Below are 24,873 nucleotides of genomic sequence, written 5' to 3' on the forward strand. Positions count from 1 at the left end.
GCTTCCCCTCCTCCCTGGCAGAGCATGAGGCTCACAAAGTCCTTGGCCAAACCAAAACATTTTTATCAGCTTTGTTCCCAGCCCGAAAGTTAAAACACAGCACTGCACCAGCTACCAAGAAATAAGAGAAAAAAATGACTGCTACTGCTAAACCCAGGTCATTATCCACCCCTTATTCCATACCATTCACGTCATGCTCAGATCCCACGTTTTCAATATACCATCACTCTTACCTAAGTGCACTCTTATCGTAGTGCATGGGCCAGGCCCTATAAAGCTGCTGAGTCCATCTTGTCCATGATACCAGGCTCCATCTCTTGTACCAGTCTTCCAGAGCAGGAGAGACTGTGTGCAGTGTTTACACTTGTGAATAACCTGGGCAACAGTGTCCATTGCTAAGTCCACCCCTCGATCATGAGTCCATCACGATGTTGCATCTCTGCTCTGATGGCCTTAAGGGTCATGGGCCGACCAGGCTCAAAATAATTCATTGTCCCCTTCAGCAGTTTCTGCAGCTTGTTGCTGGGGCCTCCGTACAGCTGCCTTCCATCTCTAATGTTTCCAAAGCACTGGAGGGGCCCAGTGGACTAGATACTTGCCCATACTATCCCACACACCCTGCCACTCATGGCTGTCCAGCCTTGGGGGAAACCTCTTGGTTCTCCCATATCGTCGTCTAACCCTAGAAAAGACCCAAACCCGACTCTGCTTAACTTTTGAGATCAAACAAAATGGTGGTGGGTAAAACACACTCTGTGTGTGTGCCAGCATGCTGATCCCCATCACAATCAGCAGGCAGGTCTCAATGATACCCAAAAAACATTCAAGACCTTCACAACTCTCAAACGATGCTGCTGTACTTGTCACTGGTGCTGGTGTAGCTGCCGTGCTTGTCACTGGGGCTGGTGTAGCTGCTGTGCTTGCCGGCTCTCCCACCACCAGCTTCTCTTTTTCCGGAGTCCAGCTCTTCCTCCTCTGCCTTGCTGGGAAGTCCTGCGGGGCCTCCTGCGTCCTCCTGGGGCTTGGCGGGCGGCTTCCGGGGAATGCTCTTGGCTGCGGGGCTCGGCTCCTCTGCGGTTCTCGGCTCCTCCACCGCCTTCTCCCGCTGCTTGGCAGCCACCTCCTTCCGCTCCTTGACCACCCCGGCTTCCTCCACCGACAGCTGCTCCCTGCCGGCCTCCGGCCCTGCTCCTGCTTGGTGCCCGGGGCCGCTCTCCCGGGCCGCTTCAGCAGCCGCCGGCTCCTGGGGCCGCTTCCCCTCAGCTCGCTGTGGCCTCACGCAGACGGAGGCGAGGGCGAGGGCCAGGACGGTGAAGAGCAGCCGGACAGCCAGGGACCAGTCCACGGCCACGTCCGTCCATCCCTGCTGCCGGAACCCGCCCGTATTACAAGTCATTGCCATAAAGTACAGTGAGACAGGAACCTTAGCCCAAGCCCCACACTTGATAAACACTAACACAGCAAATACCGGCTCTAAGTAAGTTACAGCATTCTGAAGCTGTGAGATCAAGAGGAACAACTCTGAGAGCCAATAAATCAGCATTGTGACGAGTGACTATTAATCCAGTCAGATCTGTCGTTATCTCAACCCCTTTGAGCTCCACGTTGGGCGCCAAAAGAACTGTCGTGGTTTAACCCCACCCAGACAGCTTGTTACCCACTCCCCCCCCTTTCTTGCCCTCCCCCTACTCCTGTAGGGACGGAGAGGAGAATCAGAAAGAATGCAACTCCCACGGGTTGAGATAAGAACAGTTTAGTAGCTAAGGTATTGATGCACGGATTGACTCCACAACTCGTTGAAGTTGTAAAGTAGGTATGCTTTTTATTCAGCGCTGAGATGCACGGGGATAATTCCTCAAAGTCATGCATGCCTCAGTGTTGTTTCCCTCTACATTTATAAGGTTGCACCATACGCCTATACATATTCATGTCCTGTCCCCGCTTTGTATTACAGTGAGCTAGAAGGTCCTTTGCACCTGCGCAGTGCCCCCTCTGGTCATGGGCAGGGGTCTCAAGATGAAGTAAATGAGTCTTCCTCCTGTGGGTGGGGGTCTTCAAGATGAAGTAAATGAGTCTTCCTCTTCTTGAACTTTTCACCTTTGAGTCTTCACGTATGGCCTTAGGGTTTGGTCCCAGCCATCAACCATCTGCTTCTCCCCCTTAACAGTAGATTCAGGGGTCTGCTTTTTCCCTATCAATAGGTGCTTATCAGTAGAATCAGGTGTCTGCTTTTCCTTGTCAATAGAACCAAGTGTCTGCTTTTCCTTATCAATAGCTAGTGCTTTTGTTCTGCTTAGTAGGCATGATAGGTACAGACAATACCTCTGCTTAAGCAATCGAATTCCTCCAAACCCCCTGTACAACCCCCCTGTACATTGGTCAACCCTCTGCCATCAGTATAACACAAATCACTACTGCTACCACCAATAATAGTAATGATAAAGGAAATACAAGAGAAGAGAATACAACACCTCATCTCCAGGCGACCGATTACTCGCCCCCCCCCAGCCCGACCAAGCACCAGCCAATACCTCCTCCAACCCTGCAGTCCTCCCAGCCCTTCTGGGTCCCTCCCAGTTACATCCTGGGCATGACGTGCTGTGGTATGGAATACCTCTTTGGTCAGTTTGGGTCAGGTGTCCTGTCTCTGCTTGCTCCCAGCTTCCCCTCCTCCCTGGCAGAGCATGAGGCTCACAAAGTCCTTGGCCAAACCAAAACATCATTTTTATCAGCTTTGTTCCCAGCCCGCAAGTTAAAACACAGCACTGCACCAGCTACCAAGAAAGAGGAAAAAAAATGACTGCTACTGCTAAACCCAGGACATGTGGGATATAGATATTTTTGTTATTGTCCTTAATTAATCGAGTTCTGGCAAGTTCTAGAATGTCGCAGTGCTTTCTGATACATTTGTTTTACAAGATGGTTTAGTAATATAATATTTCTGTATCTAAAATATGATTACTTCTGACAATATTTTTTCTCCTTTACAGATATTTTCCAACTTATCCCTGAATGAGCGTTGCCTTTCAGCATCACTAGTCTGTAAATATTGGCGTGACCTCTGTTTAGATTTTCAGTTTTGGAAGCAACTGGATCTCAGCAGTCGTCAACAGGTATGGAGATACCATATTTTGACTACTCAGGATTTGTTCTCAGAACTTGTACTTTAACCAAAGTTGAGCCAAAGAACTACATAAAATGGTGATGTCTGTACTTTCAGGGATTTTTCTACTAGAGCCTGAAAATATCTGGACCCCTTAGATTAACTCTTTTAAATGTAGCTTCTCCCAACTGTTCATTTTTTAAACAGTGTGAGCTCAAGCACTGTTCAAAATCAGGTAGTGGTAGTTCCATTCATAAGAACTATCAGACTTCATTTTAATTGAAGGACCCAATTAATGATCTTTTCTAAAGATGTCCTAGTTTGAAGAAGCACGTAACTGGTGCTTGCTCTATTTGTTTTAACAAATTTTCTTTAATTTTTCTTCAACTGATTTGGCTCCTACTGATCACAAAACTGACAGCGTCTTTTTAGGCCTTTACCTGATCCTAGCATTAAGTATGTTTGGGGTTCATGGATTTAATTTAGTGAGATCCTTACAGAGCATAGCGTGAGTTTGCTGAGAGTAACTTTCCTCCTTAGAAAACTTCTTTTAAGGGTGTCTGTGTTGTTTGGCCATCTAATTTAGCTTTCTTGTTGTTCAGTTAGTTGCAGAGATTTATGAACTTTATGAAAGTATAGTGTGCAAGGAAACAAGTACTGGAAAGTCCCATTTAAAGCAGCAGCAACATTAAGTCCTCTGTGTTGGACATAAATAATATCACATGTACACTCTTTTCAAATCACCAATGCATACGAAAGCATGCAAGTTCTCTAGCTTTTGGAGTTACTAGATAACATATTTCTGAACCATTATGGAAAAATCATATAGTAGATGGTCTGGTTCTTCTTAAGTGACTCCAAAGCAGACCCAGACCAGAGGTCCATCTTTCTGCCCTGCGGGTAGTATGTGCCAAGTTAAGTCTTTTTTTTTCTCACTATCTTGATGGGTAGCCTTATTCCTGCTGCAAAGGTTTTTCATGGTTTTGCCTGTTAGGTATGTTGGGGTCTCAATAAAAGTGAGTTCTTAAACCAGTTTTAAGCAAAAATGTTATCCTGCTGTGTGTGGTGATGTGGGTTTGGTGGTTTCGTTATTTTGGTTATTGTTGGTGTTGCTGTTTTTTTTATTTTGGTTTGTTGGTTGTGTGGTGCTTTCTTTTGTTGTGTTTTTTTGTTTGTTTTTGGCAGGGAGGTTTTCGTTTAGGTGGTGTTCATGGTTTATTTTTTGGTTTTTTTTTCCAATTTGTCGTGTTTTCTATCTAACAGCTGCCTGACGAAATAGGAAGAAAAAAGACTAGACTTACTACTAATGGAAAAGTTTGAATGTAGCAAAGTGTTTGCTTCTCAGCTGTTTAAGAGAAAGACAAAAGGATTTGGGCTGCTCTTTCGCCCTCTCCAGGCTTAAGACTAAATCTCATCTATGCTAAGTGGTGGATGTATATTCCTGAATGGTATTGTTAGAAAGACTTTCATCAGGTGTCATGTCAGGTGACTTAAACTTTTAAAGTGAGGGAGTTCCATGCATTGTCTTACCTGCTTTGGTTTTGTTTATTTTTACTTGGAATTTTGAGCATGAAGAATGACTTGGGTTTCTTGCCTGTTTTGTAGGACTGGTTTCTTTTAAAATTATTGAAGTATTAACTAAGTACAATGTACTTAGGTACAAAGTACAAAGTGGATAGAACCTTTTTTCTTCAAAGGATCTCTGGGAAATAGCGCATGTATCTGTTTTAATGGTCTTTCATAGACTAACACTTAAAATATGTAAGTGTTCTGTTTTAAAACTGAACAAATAACATGAGGAAACTTCTAGGTTTTAATCATTTTTTTCCTGCTATGCTGTTCTTTCCTTCTGATCCCTTTCATTCACTGCTACCTTTAGGTGACTATTTTCGACTGTTAAAAACCCCATTGGTACCTGCATTGCTATGGTATTTATCCACTGGCAGCTGGTTTTGGATGGTTACCGAAGCCTAGAAACTGTTGCATTTCAGGGACCTATAAACTCTTTGCTTCTTTGTAAATGCTACCTTAGGTATGTAAGTAGAATGCTGCTATAGAAGAGCAAGCAAGTCCTTTTTTTTCTAAAGCATGGAGAATTGTCTAAAATGTGAAGCGGACCATTAACTCAAAGAATTGAAGCAGAATTCTTTTAAAGATAACTGTAAAACTGATTATACCAGTATGCTCTTATCTTGGGAAAACAAATATCTTCATTCACCCAGTAGCTTAAAAAAATGCATCTTACAAATAGTAGGTTTTATGCTAGTGAAGTTAAAGATGCTTATGAAAAAAAATTTTAATATTTGGATTTTCTTTGCAGGTCACTGATGAGCTGTTGGAAAAGATAGCATCAAGAAGCCAGAATATTACTGAAATCAATATTTCTGATTGTCGCAATATATCTGATACAGGAGTATGCATATTAGCTATTAAGTGTCCTGGACTCCTAAGGTATACTGCCTACAGGTGTAAACAACTTTCTGATACCTCTATTATTGCAGTTGCCTCTCAGTGTCCTCTTCTTCAGAAAGTGCATGTAGGCAATCAAGACAGACTCACTGATGAAGGCCTGAAGCAGGTAACCATCCTTTCCACTGATTTCTTTATAAATTAGTGTCTTCCAGCTTCTTGCCAAGTACAAGAAGTGACATGGAAGAAGGTACCGTCCTCTAGGATGTAATTAAAATCAGATGACCTCTTTGACTTAAAAAATTGGTTTATGGATGTATTTTCTCAGTACAGTAAATGTTATTTTCCAGAGCCTCTGTGTACTTTTTTAAAAATACCCAAGCGTTGCATGAATGTAATCTTTAGTTTGACATCCTGTACTTCACCTCTGGCTAATTAATTTTTGCTGAGCTTAGTTGTAACTTGAAATCAGTGCTTAAGTAAATCTTTTTGCATCATGAAAGCCAAAGGTGGCTGAGATCTTTATTTGTTAGACACGCAGGATGTTTTCATCAACTCTTTCGTTTATGTTAAAGGAGCTGCGTGGAGACCTCATAGCAGCCTTCCAGTATCTGAAGGGGGCATATAGGGATGCTGGGGATGGACTCTTCATTAGGGACTGTAGTGGTAGGACAAGGGGTAATGGGTTAAAACTTAAACAGGGGAAGTTTAGATTGGATATAAGGAGGAAGTTCTTTCCTGTTAGGGTGGTGAGGCACTGGAATAGGTCGTCCAGGGAGGTTGTGAATGCTCCATCCCTGGCAGTGTTCAAGGCCAGGTTGGAGGAGGCCTTGGGTGATACGGTTTAGAGCGAGGTGTCCCTGCCCATGGCAGCGGGGTTGGAACCTGATGATCTTGAGATCCTTTCCTACCTACTATCCTTTCCAACCCTAACTATTCTGTGATTCTATGAAGTAGTTGTGCTAAATATGCTATCAGTGCTCTGGCATACAGGCATTAGGTACTTATATATATGCTCAAAAAATAACTTGGTTCTTAGGTGCTGCTTTTAGATCCATTTTGTTGACTGTAGTTAACAACTTCATTTTATCGTGTATGTAATTATAATCTTCTTTGTTTGTGATAGTACTTGCAAAACCTGCAAAGAAGGATAATCTTTAAGGGGTGGCAGAGAACCAGGAAGCAAGCTGAACTCCCAAATTTCCAGTTCAGTCAAATCCTGGTGGCTTTTTTTTTGTTTTGTTTTGTATTTGTTTTTTTTTTTTCTTTTTTTTTCCTTCCCCTTTATTTTGAAATAATTATTTTGATTTCTTTAATTGCAGCTGGGTTCAAAATGCAGAGAATTGAAAGACATTCATTTTGGGCAGTGTTACAAGATCTCAGATGAAGGAATGATCATTATAGCTAAAGGCTGCCTGAAACTGCAAAGAATATACATGCAAGAAAACAAATTAGTAAGTACATGTCCTGATTTTTTTCCCCATAGTGTTTTCATTGTTAGAGCTTTCTCTTGCTTTTCATTGTCAAAACTTTCTTCAGAATAGCCACTTTTTGGCAGTGAATTGCTTAAAAATGTTGTCTAGCTGTGAAAATTTGGGCTCTACAGAGAGAGCTCAAAAGATCACTCAAACTAGAAGTTAAACTAATGCTAATCCCCATGCATATTAACTTTTGGGTTCAGCATGATGTTACATGGAAGTAATTGCTTGGAAGATGACCAGTATGTACAGAAAATGCTTAGTCCATACGGAATGTTTCTTTTCTTTATACCACTGTTTTCCTACAGTAAGAAGTGCATATTTACAGAAATGAAAAGGTTTTTGGAGGTTGGGTTGTTTAGTGTGCTCTAATAATCTTTTCTTGAAATATGTCACTTTCTTGTCAGGATGCAGTAGTGTGCCTGTGCTGGTAGAAGGAAGCAATAAAACTGTCTTGTGTCCTTAATTATAAGTAGTCTTTGAAATGATTTGTTTCTAATGTGAAAAGCCAGTATCTGCTAAATGGTATAGTAGAACACTGTCTTTTTCTATTTTTTTTTTTCAGGTAAGTAGACAAATTTGCTTGCACTGGAATTCTTAATTATGAGCTGACGTCAGGCTTATAATCTTCAGTTTGAAAGCTGTTGAACTGGAACAAATAAATTGTATTTGTAACAAAACAACATACCTTGTACTCAGTCATTATGTATTTGGCTTCAAGTAGCAAACATGAACTAATGCCTGAGATGGTTCATTTGAGAATGGTTTCTGTTTAAAAAACCCTACAACCTGCCATTTATTGGTTTTGAAGAAATGTAGAAAGTTGAGAAATAGGAGCTAACGACCAAAACTGAGATCTTGAAATGGTTCATACGCAGAAAAAAAGGATGTGTCCTCTCCTCCTCTAAATAAAATCTTGAGTACTGTCAGCATTAGTCCTTGCAGTATTTATCTTAATGCATGAAAATATTTTGGTTAAAATAAATAAATAGAAATGAAAATTCTGAGGAGTGTGGAAGGAAAGCATACTCCTGAAAAAATTAACTGGAAGAAGGTAGGGAAATTCAAAGTATAATTTATCTTTGAATGAAAGAGGAAAAAACTTTTGCACACTTAAGGTCTGCATAGCTGTACATGGAACATTACTTAATTGTACATAAAGATTGTTTTATATACAAATGCCTACATAAGTGCATGATCATTAGAGGATGTTCTTATAAATACATATTATGGTTATTTACATTGAAGTTTTTATTCTCTTTATAGTCTGAAATGTAACCTAAAAAGTTGACACTACAATTGTTAACGCTCAAAAGTTTTGTGGTTTTACCATCTGAAATGTCATCTAAATTACCAGTTGGAATAGGACATAGGAAGTATCTTCCTGTTTTTCAAGACAAATGGGAAAGATGTTCTTCACTTGCAGTTTGGTTGCCCTCATTATTGGAAATGTAACATTAATTTTTCATTGGAAATAAGACAAAAATACATACTCTCAGAAGCTTCCTTTTCATAATTTCATCATTTCTGAAATTTTGTCAAACGACTTACGAAAACTAACCCTTTGCACAACTCTTCATGAATGTAGTTTATTTTTTTTAAATGTGTAGTGTTGTTTAAAGCTGCTGCCTAATCTTAATTTTTAAGGAACAAATAAAATTGGGTCAGACTTGGTTTAGCTTTGTAAAGTCCAAGTTCAGCTCCTTAAATCTTGGACTGGAAATGCAAACATGGAATAATTTACAAAACCGTGAACTCCATGTGCTGAATATTTAGAATAAAATAACGCTCGAATGATTTCACTAGATGACCAAGCTGCAGAAACTGATGTGCTTTTACCTTGCTGGGGGAAGAGACATTAAAATCTTTCTGGAAGTGTAATTTTGTATGATGAACCAAGGCAACTTGCAAGAAATTCTCATGCAGTTGTAAAAGAAACATTTTCACTTTGAAAAATAATAGAAAGACAAGGTAGTTATGTTTAATGCCGTAGAGTTAGCTCACAAGGGAGTCACGGTTGGTGGCAAATGATAATTGCACTGTGATTTGTCAAATTCTGTGGGTTACGTTTGTTTTTAAGAGCGCCTTCTAAAGTAAAACAACTGCTAATATTTGCTGTGGCACTTGCTACACTTTTGGGGAAGAAGGTGGTTTGGGGAAACTTGTATTTTCAAAACTACAAAGTATTCATTGTCTGAAATAAAAATATTCTGTGGCAAGAATTTGACATATGAGTTTGTGTATCTGAAGTTCACAGATGGTCAATCTGGTATAGGAAGAAGACTCCTTTCCCTTCTGCCTCCTTTTTTAAACAGCTTCTCTAGCTTCTGTGTAAATACTTTAAATCTACTCTGGGTGTTTCATATTTTCTTGTTTCCTCCTTTTCAGAGATGCTCAAAATCATGTGACTCTTACAAGCAATTTCTGTTAATTTCAAAATGTGTAGTCCATTATAGATGGTATGTGATGCCTGCGTTTTCATGTAGGTGTGTCTCGGACTAATGGATTTTGTACGTCAAAAATACATCTATACAGAGGCAACCATCAGCTAAATAATGCCTTTGTTAGTGCTGCTATACAGTGAAATGTGGATCAGGCAATACAGTTCAGTTGCTTCATCTGTTGCTAAGTAACTCCATTATCAGGCTGCTGAGCAGAAACAGAGAGGGAAGAATTCATGTTCTGATTGTTTAATATCTGAGGCATTTCACAGAAAAAAAGACACTTTCCTTCTTTGAAATGCTGATCATGATGTGGTAATAAGTGAAAGCTGCAAACAATAAGTGGGTGCAGTGATGTATGAGGAAAAAGTGGACATTGTAAGGCTAACTTGACAACACAAGGTTGTTGTTTTTTTTGTGTAACTGTTTGATTCATATCTCTTCATAGTGTGTGGGTTTTGGTTTTTTTTTTTCCTCTGTCCTTTGAATGGAAGAATAATTATATGCAAAGCATCTTTTCTGAAAAATGTCTGATTCGAAAACCTAGCAGGGGAAAAAACCCTAAAATATTTCAGAACTTGTTAAGTGTGCCAGTACATTGAGTTGTCTTTCCTTACCTGTTTCTAAGCAGTCTGGTACAATCAGTCCGTCTCACAGAAATTCAGTGTAAGTGGAAGAAGAGATTATAACTCAGTCAGGAAGAAACTGGGAAATGGCTTCTTGGCTGTGTTTAATTAGACTTGTTATTTTATGGTTATGTCTGGGATTGAATGCTGTGAGTATAAGTTTTGTGTTTACCTTGTGAATAATTTTAATATGAATGAAGCTGTTGGAAGATGGCTTGGTTAATTTGTTAACTTTCTGTTAAGTGCTTTTTTTGTTGTTAAACTCCAGATAGACAGTATGTAGCTTTACCTGCAACAAAAGAAGAGAACTGCTTCACACTGACATGCAGTACTCTCACTGAGTACTTTTCATTGCAGCACTCCCTAGAAGAATGAAGCCCTAAAAGATTTTAAGGGTTCTGTGACTTCTTTGACTAGAGATGCAGAATGCGTCTGTTGATTACTAAGCGCACCCTAAGGGAAGGATTGCTCCCAGGAGCAATTTCTACGGGCAGTTTTTAAACTCTCCACTTTGTTGTTATGAATAGAGTAGATCTAAATTTGATAACTCTTTTTAGAGCTGGGAAAAGCCTTCTCCACTTAACTATGCTGATTTTAAGCACTAATTTGTTTTTAATTGCCTTTCCTTAACCGAGTGACTTAATGGGTAAATTATAGCACAATGGTTGCTGAAACTTAGCCGGTGGCAGTTACATATTTGTACCTCCCTGTTCCACCCAGGGTCTGTGTTCTTTCCTGGTGAATTAGTGTGGATGAGGAGGAGGAGCTTCTAAAGCTGACGGGCAGTGGACTTTCAGATACTGCAATAGAATGACAACATTCCTAATTATACTTTCTTCCCATACTTCCTCTTTTTTTAAGGTTGTGTAGGGGTAGATGTGAAGTAATACTGCAGCTAAGTTACTACAGTTAGAATGCTGGCAGCATTTTTCCCTTTCCAGTGAAATGATATTGTGAAGTCTGTGATTTAGACAAATCATTTCTCTGATGTTTTTCAGATGTTAAGATGATTATGATCTAATTTGATTACATTTCTAGGATGACTCTGTCCAATCACAGTAAACATGGTTTCCTTTTTAGGATGTTTAAAGATAACCTGGTTTTGGCCCAAGAAACAGTGTTTGTGTCCTGAGTTCAGCAGTAGCAGTCATTTTTCTCCGTCTTAGTATCTGGTGCAGTGCTGTGTTTTTGACTTTCAGCCTGGGAACAGGGCTGATAGCACTGATGTGTTTAGTTGTTGCTCAGTAATGTTTCTCTGCCCAAGGATTTTCTGAGTCTCATGCTCTTCCAGGGAGGAGGGGAAGCTGGGAAGAGGCAGAGACAGGACACCTGACCCAAACTGACCAAAGGGGTATTCCACACCACAGCCCGTCATGCTCAGATCCCACAGTTTTCAATATACCATTACTCTTGTCTCGTGTGTGTGTGTATACACACGTGTGTGTGTATGTATATATACACACGTGTGTATATATGTATACACACATATGTATGTGGATGTGTATATATATATTTATATACACACACATATATATACACGCACATATATACATACACATATATATGCATGTCTATATATACACACGCATATATATGTGCGTGTATATATATGTGTGTGTATATAAATATATATATACACATCCAAAACTCTTCCCAGCTCCCAAAACTCTTCCCAACTAAGATTGGGAGCTGGGAAGGGTTTTGGATGTGTATATATATATTTATGTACACCCATATACACACACACACATATGTGTGTGTATATATATATGTGTGTCTATAAATATATATGTGTATATAAATTTATATACACATATACACGCACACATATGTATGTATATATATGTGTGTATATATACACACGTGTGTGTATATAAATATACATATGTATATAAATATATATATACATCCAAACACACACAGATATATATACATATGTGTGTGTGTATATGTGTGTACATAAATATATATATACACATCCAAAACCCTTCCCAGCTCCCAATCTTCCTTCCACTAATGAGGATGCTTTCTTCTTCCCTCTTTTGTCTCTTAGGAGTTTTGCTGATGAAACAGAGAACAGGGAAGGTCTTTAGCAACCTTCATTATTAGTTGATTTGTTTTTTAGCCCAGAAGCTAGAGCCTTGAGTATTTCCTTGCTCCTTTCCCCATTTGTTGGCAGAAGAATAGAAGAGGATTCTTCCTTCTCTGGTAACCTATATGTGTGGTTTGCCACATGTGTGTCTGAGTTACCAGCTGGTCTTAAACCATGATAGTTCTTTAATGGTCTTTTTCTTGCTCTATGCGTGAGAGCACTTTTATGATAAATATTTTACCGGTAATTATTTAATGGTGTTTTTGAAGGTGAGTATTCTATTTGTGTTCTGCCCACCTCTCCAGTTGTAGCAGATAATAATACATAGTAGAAATTTGTGCTGTGATGCTACATTTGACAGAAACTATAATACTTGGGATATATGAATAATATACCTTTTTATTTTCAGTAAAAAAGAATTAACATAGACTAAATCAGACATTTCAGTTTTATGTCACATAGTTAAATACTTAACATATCTTTTTAAAGCATTGGCTGGAATAAACATAGTATGAAAATCTATAGGACAAAATAAACTCATGTCTTCTGAAGAATCACAGCATAGTGTAATCTGATTTACTTATTGTTACAGTTTTTTTACTGAGGTTTTTTTACTTCACCACCCCTTTTTTTACTTTGAGAATCAGTTATCTTTTTTTTTTCATACACCTCAACTACAAACCACTTAAATTCAGCAGTGTGGCCTGTGCATGACACAGGGCAAATGTGGAAAGGAGTACTTTGCTTTGGGTTTAGTCCAGGCAAGCTGACTGAGGAGAAGAGTCGGTATTATGAAGCTTATGAACTGCACGTCATCTGATGATGTGAGCTACTGAAGTTTAGAATATCTACAAATGTTTTGCTTTTTTTATTGGTAGCAAATAAACAAAAGAGACTTTTGGGGAAGGATATTGCTAGAGAGTGTGCTTTACATATAACTGCTTAAAACTGTTCTTCTACTTGGAAGAATTTCAGAAAATGAATCACTTGCCCATGCTTATTTATTAATACTTTCCCCAAATACTTTCTCACTAGTTTATTTCATTGTTTTGAAGTTGTGAACTGTAACTTGTTGAAGATTTCCTCCCTTCTCCCACACCTTATATTAAAACCTCATGTTTCCAGGAGCGTTGCTGGTTTTCTTTCTAGAGATAGAATCTACATATAGGACTGGTTACTTGCTAAACATGTGCATGCATATTAAGGATGATGCCAATACTGAGACTGATTTCTCTATATGAACATTGTATGTCATAGCTTTGTACAAGTATGCTTCATCCTCTGTCAAGTATTACGCTAGAGCTTTCTAACACAGAAACTCCTTATGGATGACATGGCTGGTAGTATTCACTAGTAATAATAAAGTGCCTCTTGTATTTTAGTTTGTCAAACACGTTACATATGCAGTAAATACATAAATACAATACTTAGTCATCACCTTTAGGTGGCAGTATTGGCTTTGTAGTGGTAACAATGTCTTTTTGTTCTTACTGTAGGGAATTATCAGTAAACAGCAGATAACTTCTGAATATTATGCTGGTTCCATAGATCCTGTTTTCTCTTTGGTTCAGCTGCCAGGATTGCTGTCTAAATAGTTCTTAAATGTCTTTAGACTGTTACTATAACAAAGCCTAATGAACTAAGTATCATTTGAGTCTTGCAGTATAGTTGTCTGGATTCTTATTGAAGCATTTGAAGAGGTTTGCTTTGTGTAGCTCATTAAATGTTAGAAAACAGGAAGGAGAAAATGGCTAGAAATTTGGGAGACTGTAGGATATTTTATGTTCTTTTAAAATACAGTGAGTTTGAGAAATGTTCCAGAGAGGTGGTAGGTGCCCTGGAAACATTGAAGGCCAGGTTGGATGGGGCTCTGAGTAACATGATCTAGTATGAGGTGTCCCTGCTTATTGCAGGGGGGTTGGTCTAGGTCCCTTCCAACCCAAATTATTCTGTGATTATAATTATGGAATCATAGAATAGTTAGGGTTGGAAAGGACCTTAAGATCATCTAGTTCCAATTCCTCTGCCATGGGCAGGGACACTTCACACTAAACCATGTCACCTAAGGCTCTGTCCAGCCTGGCCTTGAACACCACCAGGGGTGGAGCATTCACAACTTCCTTGGGCAACCCATTCCAGTGCCTCACCACGCTTACAGTAAAAAACTTCCTCCTTCTAGCCAATCTAAACTTCTCTTGTTTAAGTTTTGACCCATTACCCCTTGTCCTCTCACTACAGCCCTTAATGAAGAGTCCGTCCCCAGCATCCTTGTAGGCCCCCTTCAGATACTGGAGGCTGCTATGAGGCCTCCACGCAGCCTTCTCGGCTCCAGGCTGAACAGCCCCAACTTTCTCAGCCTGTTTTCATATGGGAGGTGCTTCAGTCCCCTTATCATCCTCGTGGCCCTCCTCTGGACTTGTTCCAACAGTTCCATGTCCTTTTTATGTGGAGGACACCAGAACTGCACACAATACTCCAAGTGAGGTCTCATGAGAGCAGAGTAGAGGGGCAGGATTACCTCCTTCAACCTGCTGGTCATGCTCCTTTTGATGCAGCCCAGTATATGCTTGGATATTTGGGCAGTGGGCACACACTGAAGCTGGCTCATGTTCATTTTCTCATTAACCAGCACCCCAAAGTCCTTCTCCACAGGGCTGCTCTGAATCTCTTCCCAGCCTGTAGCTGTGCCTGGGATTGCTCTAACCCAGGTGTGGGACCTTGCACTTGTCATGGTTAAGCTTCATGAGGTTGGCATCAGCCCACCTCACAAGCGTGTCAAGGTCCCTCTGGATGGCATTCCTTCCCTCCAGCGTATCAACCGAACCACACAGCTTGGTGTCATTGGCAAACTTGCTGAAGGCGCACTCAATCCCACTGTCCATGTCACTGACAAAGATGATGCTATGATCTGTACTGAATATACTGAGTACAAGGTGAGTTGAAACTAACCATTGCTGGAGATCCTGAGGAAAACATTGTAGACAACCTACTGTTCCTTAATTCACCTTTTTTATTTACTACTTTTTTTTTTTTTATAATATAAACCAAAAGTAGTTCCAGTGCCTCACTTGTCAGTTATATTTCAAGAGAAAATGTCAGAGGCAAACTAGTTCTGATTAAGCCCTTTTTGTCAGGAGCCCCTTAGCGTAATAAATTTTGTCTTGCTGCTTAACACCACATTTTGGATTTTAAATGAAGTACCTTAAGTTATACTGAAAGTATTTTTCTATGTTGTATTTTTCAAAAGACACCTCTGAAGAAGGAGATTTTGCTCAAGAGATGTGGAGTGCTTGTTTTTGCTTGTTTTTGTTGTTTGTTTTTAATTTTTGCTAATGCTTTTGTCTTTTAGTATGATTTCTGTTCCACATCCTCTCCCCCCCTTCAATATTTGTTTTCAGTGGGGAAACTTTGTATGTAAGCAGGTGAAAGAAATTTTCATTTTAACATGATTTCATTAATTCAGAGTTTATGAAAGTCTTTAGACTGATAGCACTGGAAACTGAAGTCTTTTTTTTGTCCATTAAAGAGGTACAGTGTGAGCAGCAACAGCATTGCAAGCTACACCCCACTGCCCCACCAAAGTGCTGTAAACCCTGACCTAGAGAGAGATCTCTAGCGAGGGTTGAGGCTTGTTCAGTCTCCATGCTCACTCAGTCGTTACTGTGGCTGCCAACTGGAATGCTCATTTGTGATAGTGGATAGATATCCACTGGTAGAAGTGAATGACTCCATGTCTCATTGCCAGCTCCCCAAGTTAAGTCTCTTACTAAATACTAGTGCAGGTTCTTTATATATGGTATGCTATGCAGAAAGAAAATGTGTGTATAGACTGTAATTTTCTTGTAAAGCTAGTTTTATGCCTCTTTCAAATGTTTGTGTATGTAAATACTCTGGCTTAATAACAAGGTCAGTTTTGCTACTCTGTGCTTTCTTCTGTTTTCTTTCTTTTTCTTCTTTTTAATTTAAGCAAGTAGTGCATTTATTGCACTTTTGAACCAACTATCTGATGTTTTGACTAGTCATGTACTCTCTGTGTGTGTATGTATGGAGTTGCAGTCTGTATTGCTGACTTAATGCTTTTGCGCTTTTGTTATATTTACATGTGATGGATTAATGATGCTACCTCTCTGTAGTTTAAAAAATTTTAGTTTTTATATTGATAAAAAATTAGTTATTATACTACTCAATAATTCTTTAGGCTGTAGTTTGTTACCACTTTTTATAAGTATTCTATGTATAAGAATGTGTAGTACCTACATTGTAAATTAACGACGAATGAAGAATGAAATAGTATAGGAGTGGAAAAGTTGCTGATGCAGAACATTTTTCCTATTTTTTGGTCAACACTATAAGGTGATAATTCATTTTATACTTGTAGATGATATATTTTTCATATAATATTAGAAAAGGTTATATATTCATTTATATATTCAAGTGAAGTCCACTGATGCCTGTGCATGAACGACTGGCATGTTAGTGAACTTGTATATCAAACTTACTAAGTCCTGTAATGAATAATATTTTCAATATTGAAGATTCAGGTACTGAAAGTCCAAATAGATGGAGATATTGTGAAAAACCTAAAAGCAACCTACAAGCAATTTGCAGCAAGGTGGGAATTTTACATATAAATTGATTTTTATGTGTTCTGTATAGGTATTGAAAGAGCCATTGTATATTGCAATCGAAATACATACCAAAGGCAATGGCAGTACAGAAATGAATAGTATTTACAGGGTATTTCTGTATTTCTAGAGCATGCAGTGTTTTTTTTTTATTAAGTGCTCTGTCAAAGTGCAAATCGAATGTTAAAATGTAATTAGTAGTCAGCTCAGAAGGTGCACATACAATTTATTTACTATTGTGGTATTTTGTCTAATTTGCCCTGTTAGCATTTTATGTAAAAGAATTAATGTAAGTAAAAGCAAATGAATAGGAAGTTGCAATAGCATGTTGCCTTCAGAAGAGGCTTTTACTGAAGCCATAAAACCTCTGTAATAATGTGTAACTGCTATACTGAAAAAGACGTATGCAGTGATTTTTTTTTCCCTCTGGATTCCAATAATTAATAAATTTAACTTACACTTCAATCTTCTTAATGAAATGTCACTGAACTAAGCAAAATATTTAATTATGTGGGATAGGCTTATATGTATTTTAATGGACATAATAGATCTTTAATGAAACTGGAATGTAGGGCCCTTGTTTGGGTTTTTTTTTGGCGGTGGTTTGCTTTGTGGTGGTTTTGGCTTTTGCTGTTATCATTGAACAAGTTATTTGAGCTTTTAATCTAGTTTAAAAACTTGGTGACAAGCGATTGGTATCTGGATATGGAGCCTCTTTGATTGTTTGAACTATCCATATTCAGTTGATGTTTGGGTTAAGGGTCCAAGTGTTACTGCGGTCCTTTAGTCACAAACAGAATTACATGATACTGGAGTGAAAAATCTTCCCACTAAAATATGTGTTTTAGTAGAAGGTGTGCTGCTAGATAGTGAAGTCACCTAAATTGAGTTGTAATAACAATCATCACTTTCCTTAGGGTTTTCTTTTGGGGGGAGGAGAATAAATCAAATCTGATAATATTGCTCCCAGTTAGCTGTGGTGCTTCTTACTGAAAGTTATCACAAGTATGAAGCACATCCTTAAAACTGTCAGTATCATTATTTTAAAAAGGTGGTAATTTGCATCCATCAAAGACAGTACAAATACTTTCTTATTTGTGTAGGGCAAGATTATGTAAAAATAACGAATGAGAAACAGGTGTCACTGTTTATATCATCAGTTCCAGCAAATTCCAGTTAAACTTTTTATGAAGCTACAAGAATGAACTTGTGAAATTTCTGAAGCTGGATGAAAACACCTTGTTTCCTGAAGGACTTGACTGTACCTTTACATAGCTTAAAGTTTTAAGTATGAGAGATCAAACCTTGTATGCAGTTAAGTGTAGTGGAAGTAAATTCTACAAATATCTACATTCCCTCCTCTCATGCTGTTATGGTGACCAGTATCTGGGAAAAAATATATTCCTGTTCTCTCATTGATATCTCGGGGTGCTCTTCAGGTACCGAGTCACCAAAATACCACATTGTTGCACATATGTTACAGGGCAAATTGAGTGGGCATGGAGAATGACCTGCTCAAATTATTCTAAATACTGTCTTCTGTGAGTCAGGGTTAAATTGTAGTAATTTTGTGAATTGGAGCATCAGTGCCCCAGATGAAAAAATCTTCTTGCTTAGCTGAAGTCTTTTAATTGTAAACTTGTCATCCTGACCTAAACCTGGGTTTGGTGTTCCACATTTTATGTACTTTTCATCATCCTAGAAATTCCAGCCTTATTTATTGTAGAATTTGCTATGGTGTTTGAACTGCTACTGTTAGTTTTATTCAGAATGCTGTTGCTTATGAGAGTCTGTTTGTCTGGAATTTAGACATAAGTATTGCACGTAATTTAGATAATCTTGAACATACAGTTCTGCTTTTCAGAGCTATATGCAGCTTTGCTTCAGTGTTTTCCCCAGAGCTTATCTTAGTGTTCCTCCTTTGTTCTGATTTGTATCATAACTTGTTTTTTGTTTTTATTATTTTTCTCATATTAACCATTTGAAAGCTCTGTTGTGCCTGAGGCTTTTCTAAAGACTGTCCAGCTGGTGTGGTCTTCAGTCATCAACTCCTGTCTGTCTTCTGGTCTCCTTGCTCCATGGCATTCAAAGGTTGTTTTACATCCTTATGGAGTTTGTACTTTCCTCTGACATTATGCAAAAATCTTTTTCTTTTTTTTTTTTTTTTTAATAAATATACAGAATTATTTTTAAGCCTTTGAAGTTTTTCAGGGGTTCAGGATAATAGAGCTATGACTGTCTGGGAACATCTGAGTGTGACTACATGACCATAGGAATGATTTTGTGAGTGAACTGGTTTGGGCTGGGATAGAGTTTTTTTGTGGGCTTTTTTTGAGTTTTTTTTGTTATTGCCTTTTTTTTTTTTTTTTTTTTAATGATCAATTGGAGAATATAGCCTAGATATTAAAAAGAATGAAGAAAGTTCTCAAAAAGCCTTGTTGGTCAGTTCCACAAGGCAAATAAACTACACTTGCTTTCCCAGAAGTTACATCTTCTGTGGTATTGAAAAGAGACTTCATAAGGGGTCAACTGAACTTCATTCATACCTTTTTCCCCATGGATCCCCTTAAAGTTGAATCTAGACCTAATCAGAGGATTAGAGGTTATCTTATGGAGTGGTGCTGTTCTTCAGAGACAACCAGTCTTGCAGCCTGCTGCTGGAGAAGAACGGGGATTGGTGGCTAAATATCTTCCTTATTTTTTGGGGGGGGGAGTAGGGAGAAAACTTCAGGGACATGTTTAAGTAATCAGTGTTACTATTTCTGAGAGTATATGTAAGCTGCTTTTCTATCACAGAGGGGTACTAATTGCTACTCCTTGTGATCTTGTCTTAAAAAAAAAACCCCAAAACCCAAGTAATTTTTGGGTGTGGAATAAAATCTGTAGATGGGAAGCATCAGACTAGCTTGGTAAAGTTCATTCTTGAAAATGTGCCATGGTATTTTCCTTAAAATGAAAAGGTGGGGCGAATCACATCTTAAAACATTGAGTCTGCTGATAAGGGATTATGACACATGCGTTTGGATTCATTTTGGAAAGTGAAATAGATACACAGAGCAATGTGGAAAAATTAAATCACTGCTGAACTGGAGTGTTCTTGCAGTAGGTAGACTTATACCATATGGATTGCAGGTATAAATTGACATGGATATTTTCATGTTTTATTCTGTGCTGCTGTGTGTATTTTATGAGCATTTGCAATGGATTTCGGTTACACAGAACTGTCTTTTTAAAGACAGTTGTGTGAAGTAAAGGCAAGGCAAAGAACTGGCTACTACAAAGGTACCCATTCAGTGATGGTGCCTTATTTATAACTTTGGGAACTTCTAACTTAATTTACATGTATTCTGATGTCTCAGTGAAATCCAATTTCTTAAAGTAACACTGATTTTTTTTTTTTATTAACTAAATAAAAAATATTCATGGTCAGGTTTTAAGCTATTTATGTATGAATCTATGAACAGCAAGTGCCAAAATCAGTTCTTAAACTTTTTATATGTGAATTACAAAGATAGTGAAGCTTTAAATTACTCATTATCCAGTAGCTGCTATTTGTACAGTTCTTGAGTTACTGTTAGAATTGAAGGCATTTTGTCATGCAGCATTCATGTTGTTGCTTGTTTTCCTCCTCCTAAACACAAACTTGATATTGTAAATAATTTCAGTATCAATTTATGCATTGCTTACATTTGCTATTTTAGAATTTACTCAGTTGAATTAAATTGTATGCATCTGTAAGGGTGAAGAACTCTGCTGTCAAAATTGTGGGTTTGTTTTGTTTTGCTTTGTTTATTTTATTTATTTTTTTTAAAGAGTCCAACACACAACATGATTTGATGAATTTTCTGATGGACTGAGGCTGACAGTTCTGCCTCAGTTTTCTATTTCTGGAACTACAAGTCTGTTTTCTGACCACTGTGAGTTGCACAGGATGGGTGGTGGGTGCAGAAAGAAAAATTTCCTCAACCTGATTATGTTTCAGGGGAAATATTTATTTATTATTATAATGAATGTTGGACTTTGGAGTGGTTTTAGTGTCTCATCTTTTTCAAAGTGCCCTGCTCCCCAAATAAGCTAACAAAAACAGAATTCCAAAGCTTCAGGTAAAAGGAAAAATGGGATTCTTTTGCTGATTGAGAATTTCGATTTAACAATATCAGCATTAAATGCGAACCTTAATTAAAAAAAAAGTAAATGTTATGAAGTACAAAGTTTGTTTTTTTTTTGTGTGTTCTTTGTATGTTTTTGTATATTCACCATATTTCCTCTTAAAGCTAAATGATCTTGCATAGGTTTTGTCTTTGTTACTGAATCTAATGTCATACAAATAGCATTTATTTTTTGTAACTAACTCACTTTTTTCTATATAATGCAAGTGGTCTGTATTGAAAAAGTTTATTGAAATAGTTTTCTCGTAAAGATTTTGTATTATTATTATTGTTATCTTTTGCTCACTGTTTAAAGGGGGCAGAGGGTAGCTTTTTTTGCAGATCTTAATTTCTTGTCAGATTCAAGGAGCAGTTACAATTATGATGCAAGCCCATAATTTTCACCTTGTTGTTATTCAGTGTTACTGAGATCCTTTTAATTTGATTAAAGTGATATTTTTATTTTTTTTCCCCTCAAGTATTCTGTTGAGCACTTTTCTGTTTGCCTGGTATACTGCCACTGTTTATTTTCAGTATTTGTGACAGTTTGTTCAAGGTCAGCTTGTTTAGCTTTAAGTCTCTCTGATGCTATTAAGAATTGCATACTTCTTCCACCCAGTACAAAATAATAATTTTTTTTTAATTGCTATTCCTCATCAGAACAAGATTGTTAAGACTTGTATGAAAAGGGAGGAGAAATGATCAGCAAGTTAAGGGCACACAGCTGACAGTGGGGTCTGTTCTGCTTTGCACAAACCAGTTACACACTAGGATTTGATCTGTAGGGAGAAGCTAGTGTGTGTGAGGTGCGTGTGTGTGTTTGTGTTTTGTTCTTTTGTTTCAACCCCTGTCCCGGGTAGTAAAACTAGGTGCAAACACATTGTATGCACTACTGTTAGGGAGTGCATGCCATTAGTTACAGTGCTGAGTGTGTAGGCTTACATGTAAGACAAGCTTAGACTTGGTGTTATGCTGACCTCATTCAGATGGCTTCCATTTTGTCTCAAGTAAAGATAAGCCTGAAACGAATCCTGTAATGATACAGCTTCATGCTCAGTCATTGTAAATGTTCCTCAGTGTCCAGGATCTGTACGCTGTTCTTTATCTTGTTTGACAGGAAAAATATGTCTTTCCCTCTTGAAGTTGGTTATCTGTTCCCTTTAAAGTTATAATGTCAATGAACTTTTGTTTGTGGAAAAGTACTAGCAGTCTATAAATGCCTGCTATCTTTATAATTATAGTTTTGATTACCTTTCAAGATTGCTAAACTTTTGTTCTTTTTTTTTTTCCACTGTCTGAGTTTTTTTGGGTTGTTGTTTTTTGTTTTCTTTTTTTTTCTTTTAAATTATTCTACAATACATGAAATATTTGCCTTCTGGGTGATATTTAAAGTTTCACATAGGTTGCTGTATGCAAAGATGTCTCATCAACTTGATTAATGTGCATTTTGTTATACCATTCTGTTCAGATAAGCCAAGAAGTATTGCAGATACTCTGTTTTCATTTACATAATATTTATCCAATAAGACACTTTAAAAAATTCAGTTTGCAACAAAGATGATGGAGGGATGGACAGTGGCATAAATTGTCAGTCAAAATGGGATTGTTTTATTTGAAAATGCTGTGTTTTGTTAGGAAACCATGGTTATGTTAAAACCTCCGAGAATCATTGTCTTTTAAGGTAACCAGCTTACTTCAATACAGTCATATGGTTGCAGTATTTTAGCATTCCCAGTTAGTGCCTTGCACAAAGTCTGACAAAGCTTGTTGTAGTGTCTTCCTTTGCCTGTATGTTTTTTATCTGGAATTGCAAGGATGGACCATATTCAGTAAGTCACAGCTATGTTAGTATTGTGGTCTAGAGCTTCTTGATGGAAAAGGGCTGAGCAGGAGACCTCTTTCACTTCAGTTCAGGATTACTGTAGGATGCATGTGGGGATGTCAGCAGGTTGTGATGCACTGTTATCTTGTCACATGAAGTTCAGGAGTCTTCAACAGATACTGTTCCAGCTTTTCAATTTTAACATCAAGTGACATTGTGAAATTTGATTACTATTTTTAAGAAGAAATAATTGGAAAAATTAGTTGAATTTTCAACAGAACTTAGTTAAAATTTAAATAGTAACTGGAGGTACTGATTCTTAATCATGTAAGTGTTAATTAGACATACTATTTAGAGTATCTGATTTCAGTTTTGGAAATAGAGCAGTTTACATAATTGTGCTCCTAATCTCATGCTTATGTCCTCAAAAGGTTACTTCCAAAGACTCCTAAGTATGTTCAGTCCAATTAATTTTAAAATATGAATATGCAGTATTCTGTAGAAGTCAGAATCTTTTTATTTAGGGTATCAAATATATAATCTTTAAGAACAGTCTCTGGCTCATGCCATGCAAATCCATGTTTCCATGTGGAAAAGTGAGATTGTGTCCTTTGTGAAGTGAGTTTCAGTTGTTTAATTGGACTTCCAGACCAGAAAAGGCTGTATATGTTTCAAGTGTATGTTACTACACTGAAATTAAAACAACAATGCCATTAAAAGTACTTGTAATTAAAAGCTAAATCAAAATGAATTTATATTTTGTGTAGGACTACAGTCTAGTTTTTACCTTTTTTCTTTTTTTATTTTTATATATATATTCCCCAGTCATGTGATCTGATTTAAAATCCTCTATTTTTCCTTACTGGCTTTTAAGCACACAGTAGTTCCAAATTAAAAATGGATATAAATAACTCACTGATACAAGTTTCGAACATTCTTTGTTGATTAAATGAAAATCATATCCTACCCCTCTCACTTTCTCTGCCCTTTCAGTGCTACCAGCCAGCTGGCATCAATGACCCCTTACAAGATCAGTTGGAAAACTCTAATAATAATAGTTGGGGAAAAATGTGCTTCTCAGTATAACTGGAGGACATTCACTGGCTTTTCTTTTCCAGGGAAAGAGGATTTAAACGAATTTTCCATAATGTTTGTTGGACATGTATTTTATAGTAACCACCATGAAGTTCTCTGCGTTTAAGGGCACGATGAAGCTGAGATGAAAAGATAAAAATTCATGAAGGCTCAGCTTCACAGCTGGTGTATAATCCTTTCTGTTGTCACTGGTGCCCTGGCCCCAGTACCCAGCAGAACAAAGGGAGCTGAATTGGAAATGGTGGGAGCTGGGGAGCCTTTCACTAACAGCACATCTCATGGCCATAGGCCTTGTCAGGGCGCAGTGTGATACCCTTTATTCTGGGTGACAGATGCGAGGTGGTTCTGCGAGGGGGAAGTCATTACTAGCATGAGGGCAGTGTCAGATCAAAAGTAACCAGCGATCAAACAAGGTAAAGGGCTGTGGAAAACAGGCTTTCTGTCTGGCCTCAGCACCTGCCGGATCACTAAGGGGAATAGTCCTTGTGTGTCAGGTTGCGCTGATTCCCTTTGATGTACGGTGAATGAGTGAAGATGGAAGCTGAAGTGGTTAGGGAAGAGTTTTATTTCCCTTTTCTTTGGGGCAATTAAAGGTACTTTGCTGTGTAATGCTGACATGAACTTTATAGCCTCAAAAAAAATCTCTAAAAGTCCAGTGTGCAGGGCTTGGGTTTTCTATTTCCAGCCCTGGGTATCACTGATGAATTTTTCAGTGGTTTTGCATTTTGACTAAGGAAAAAACATTAGTATTTTGCTTTAGTATTTAGTATTTTTGAGGAAAATTATAAATTACTGTAATCGCCATTTTTGAATCTTTTTAAAGAATTACTGCATACAAAATATTAATACTTTGGGGATTTGCTCAGAACTGCAGTGTTTAATTTTTTTGGGGGGGTAATGTATTCATTAAGGTATGTGTTAGGCTTGCTTTCTGATTTTTGTTGAGTTTCATAAGTAACCACATTTTTTTAAACAGGAGTGGAGATGTGTAAGTGTAAACTACAAGTACACACTTTTTTGTGTAGAAAGATTTC

The 24,873-nt window shown here is 37.9% G+C and overlaps 1 protein-coding gene across 3 annotated transcripts in view; it reads left to right on the forward strand.

The window, feature by feature from the left end:
* The window catches only part of FBXL17 (F-box and leucine rich repeat protein 17), a 32,871-nt gene extending 9,441 nt beyond the window's left edge, over window positions 1-23,430 (forward strand). Inside the window, exons 2-5 of one of the 3 annotated variants that reach the window (XM_061375072.1) lie at window positions 2,991-3,113; window positions 5,424-5,681; window positions 6,835-6,966; window positions 22,837-23,430. In XM_061375072.1, coding sequence (XP_061231056.1) covers window positions 2,991-3,113; window positions 5,424-5,681; window positions 6,835-6,966; window positions 22,837-22,956 — 633 coding nt within the window. In that variant the 3' untranslated portion in view covers window positions 22,957-23,430. Of the gene's footprint in view, window positions 1-2,990; window positions 3,114-5,423; window positions 5,682-6,834; window positions 6,967-15,677; window positions 15,854-16,684; window positions 17,220-22,836 lie in introns of those variants that run through there. The other 2 variants (XM_061375081.1, XM_061375086.1) reach the window with 2 other exon arrangements.
* Window positions 23,431-24,873: the final 1,443 nt, after the last annotated feature.

Source organism: Neopsephotus bourkii, unplaced genomic scaffold (assembly GCF_033783945.1).
Source record: "Neopsephotus bourkii isolate Nb327-2 ecotype Australia unplaced genomic scaffold, CSIRO-AGI_Nbou_v1 NB_178, whole genome shotgun sequence".
Lineage (NCBI taxonomy): Eukaryota > Metazoa > Chordata > Aves > Psittaciformes > Psittacidae > Neopsephotus > Neopsephotus bourkii.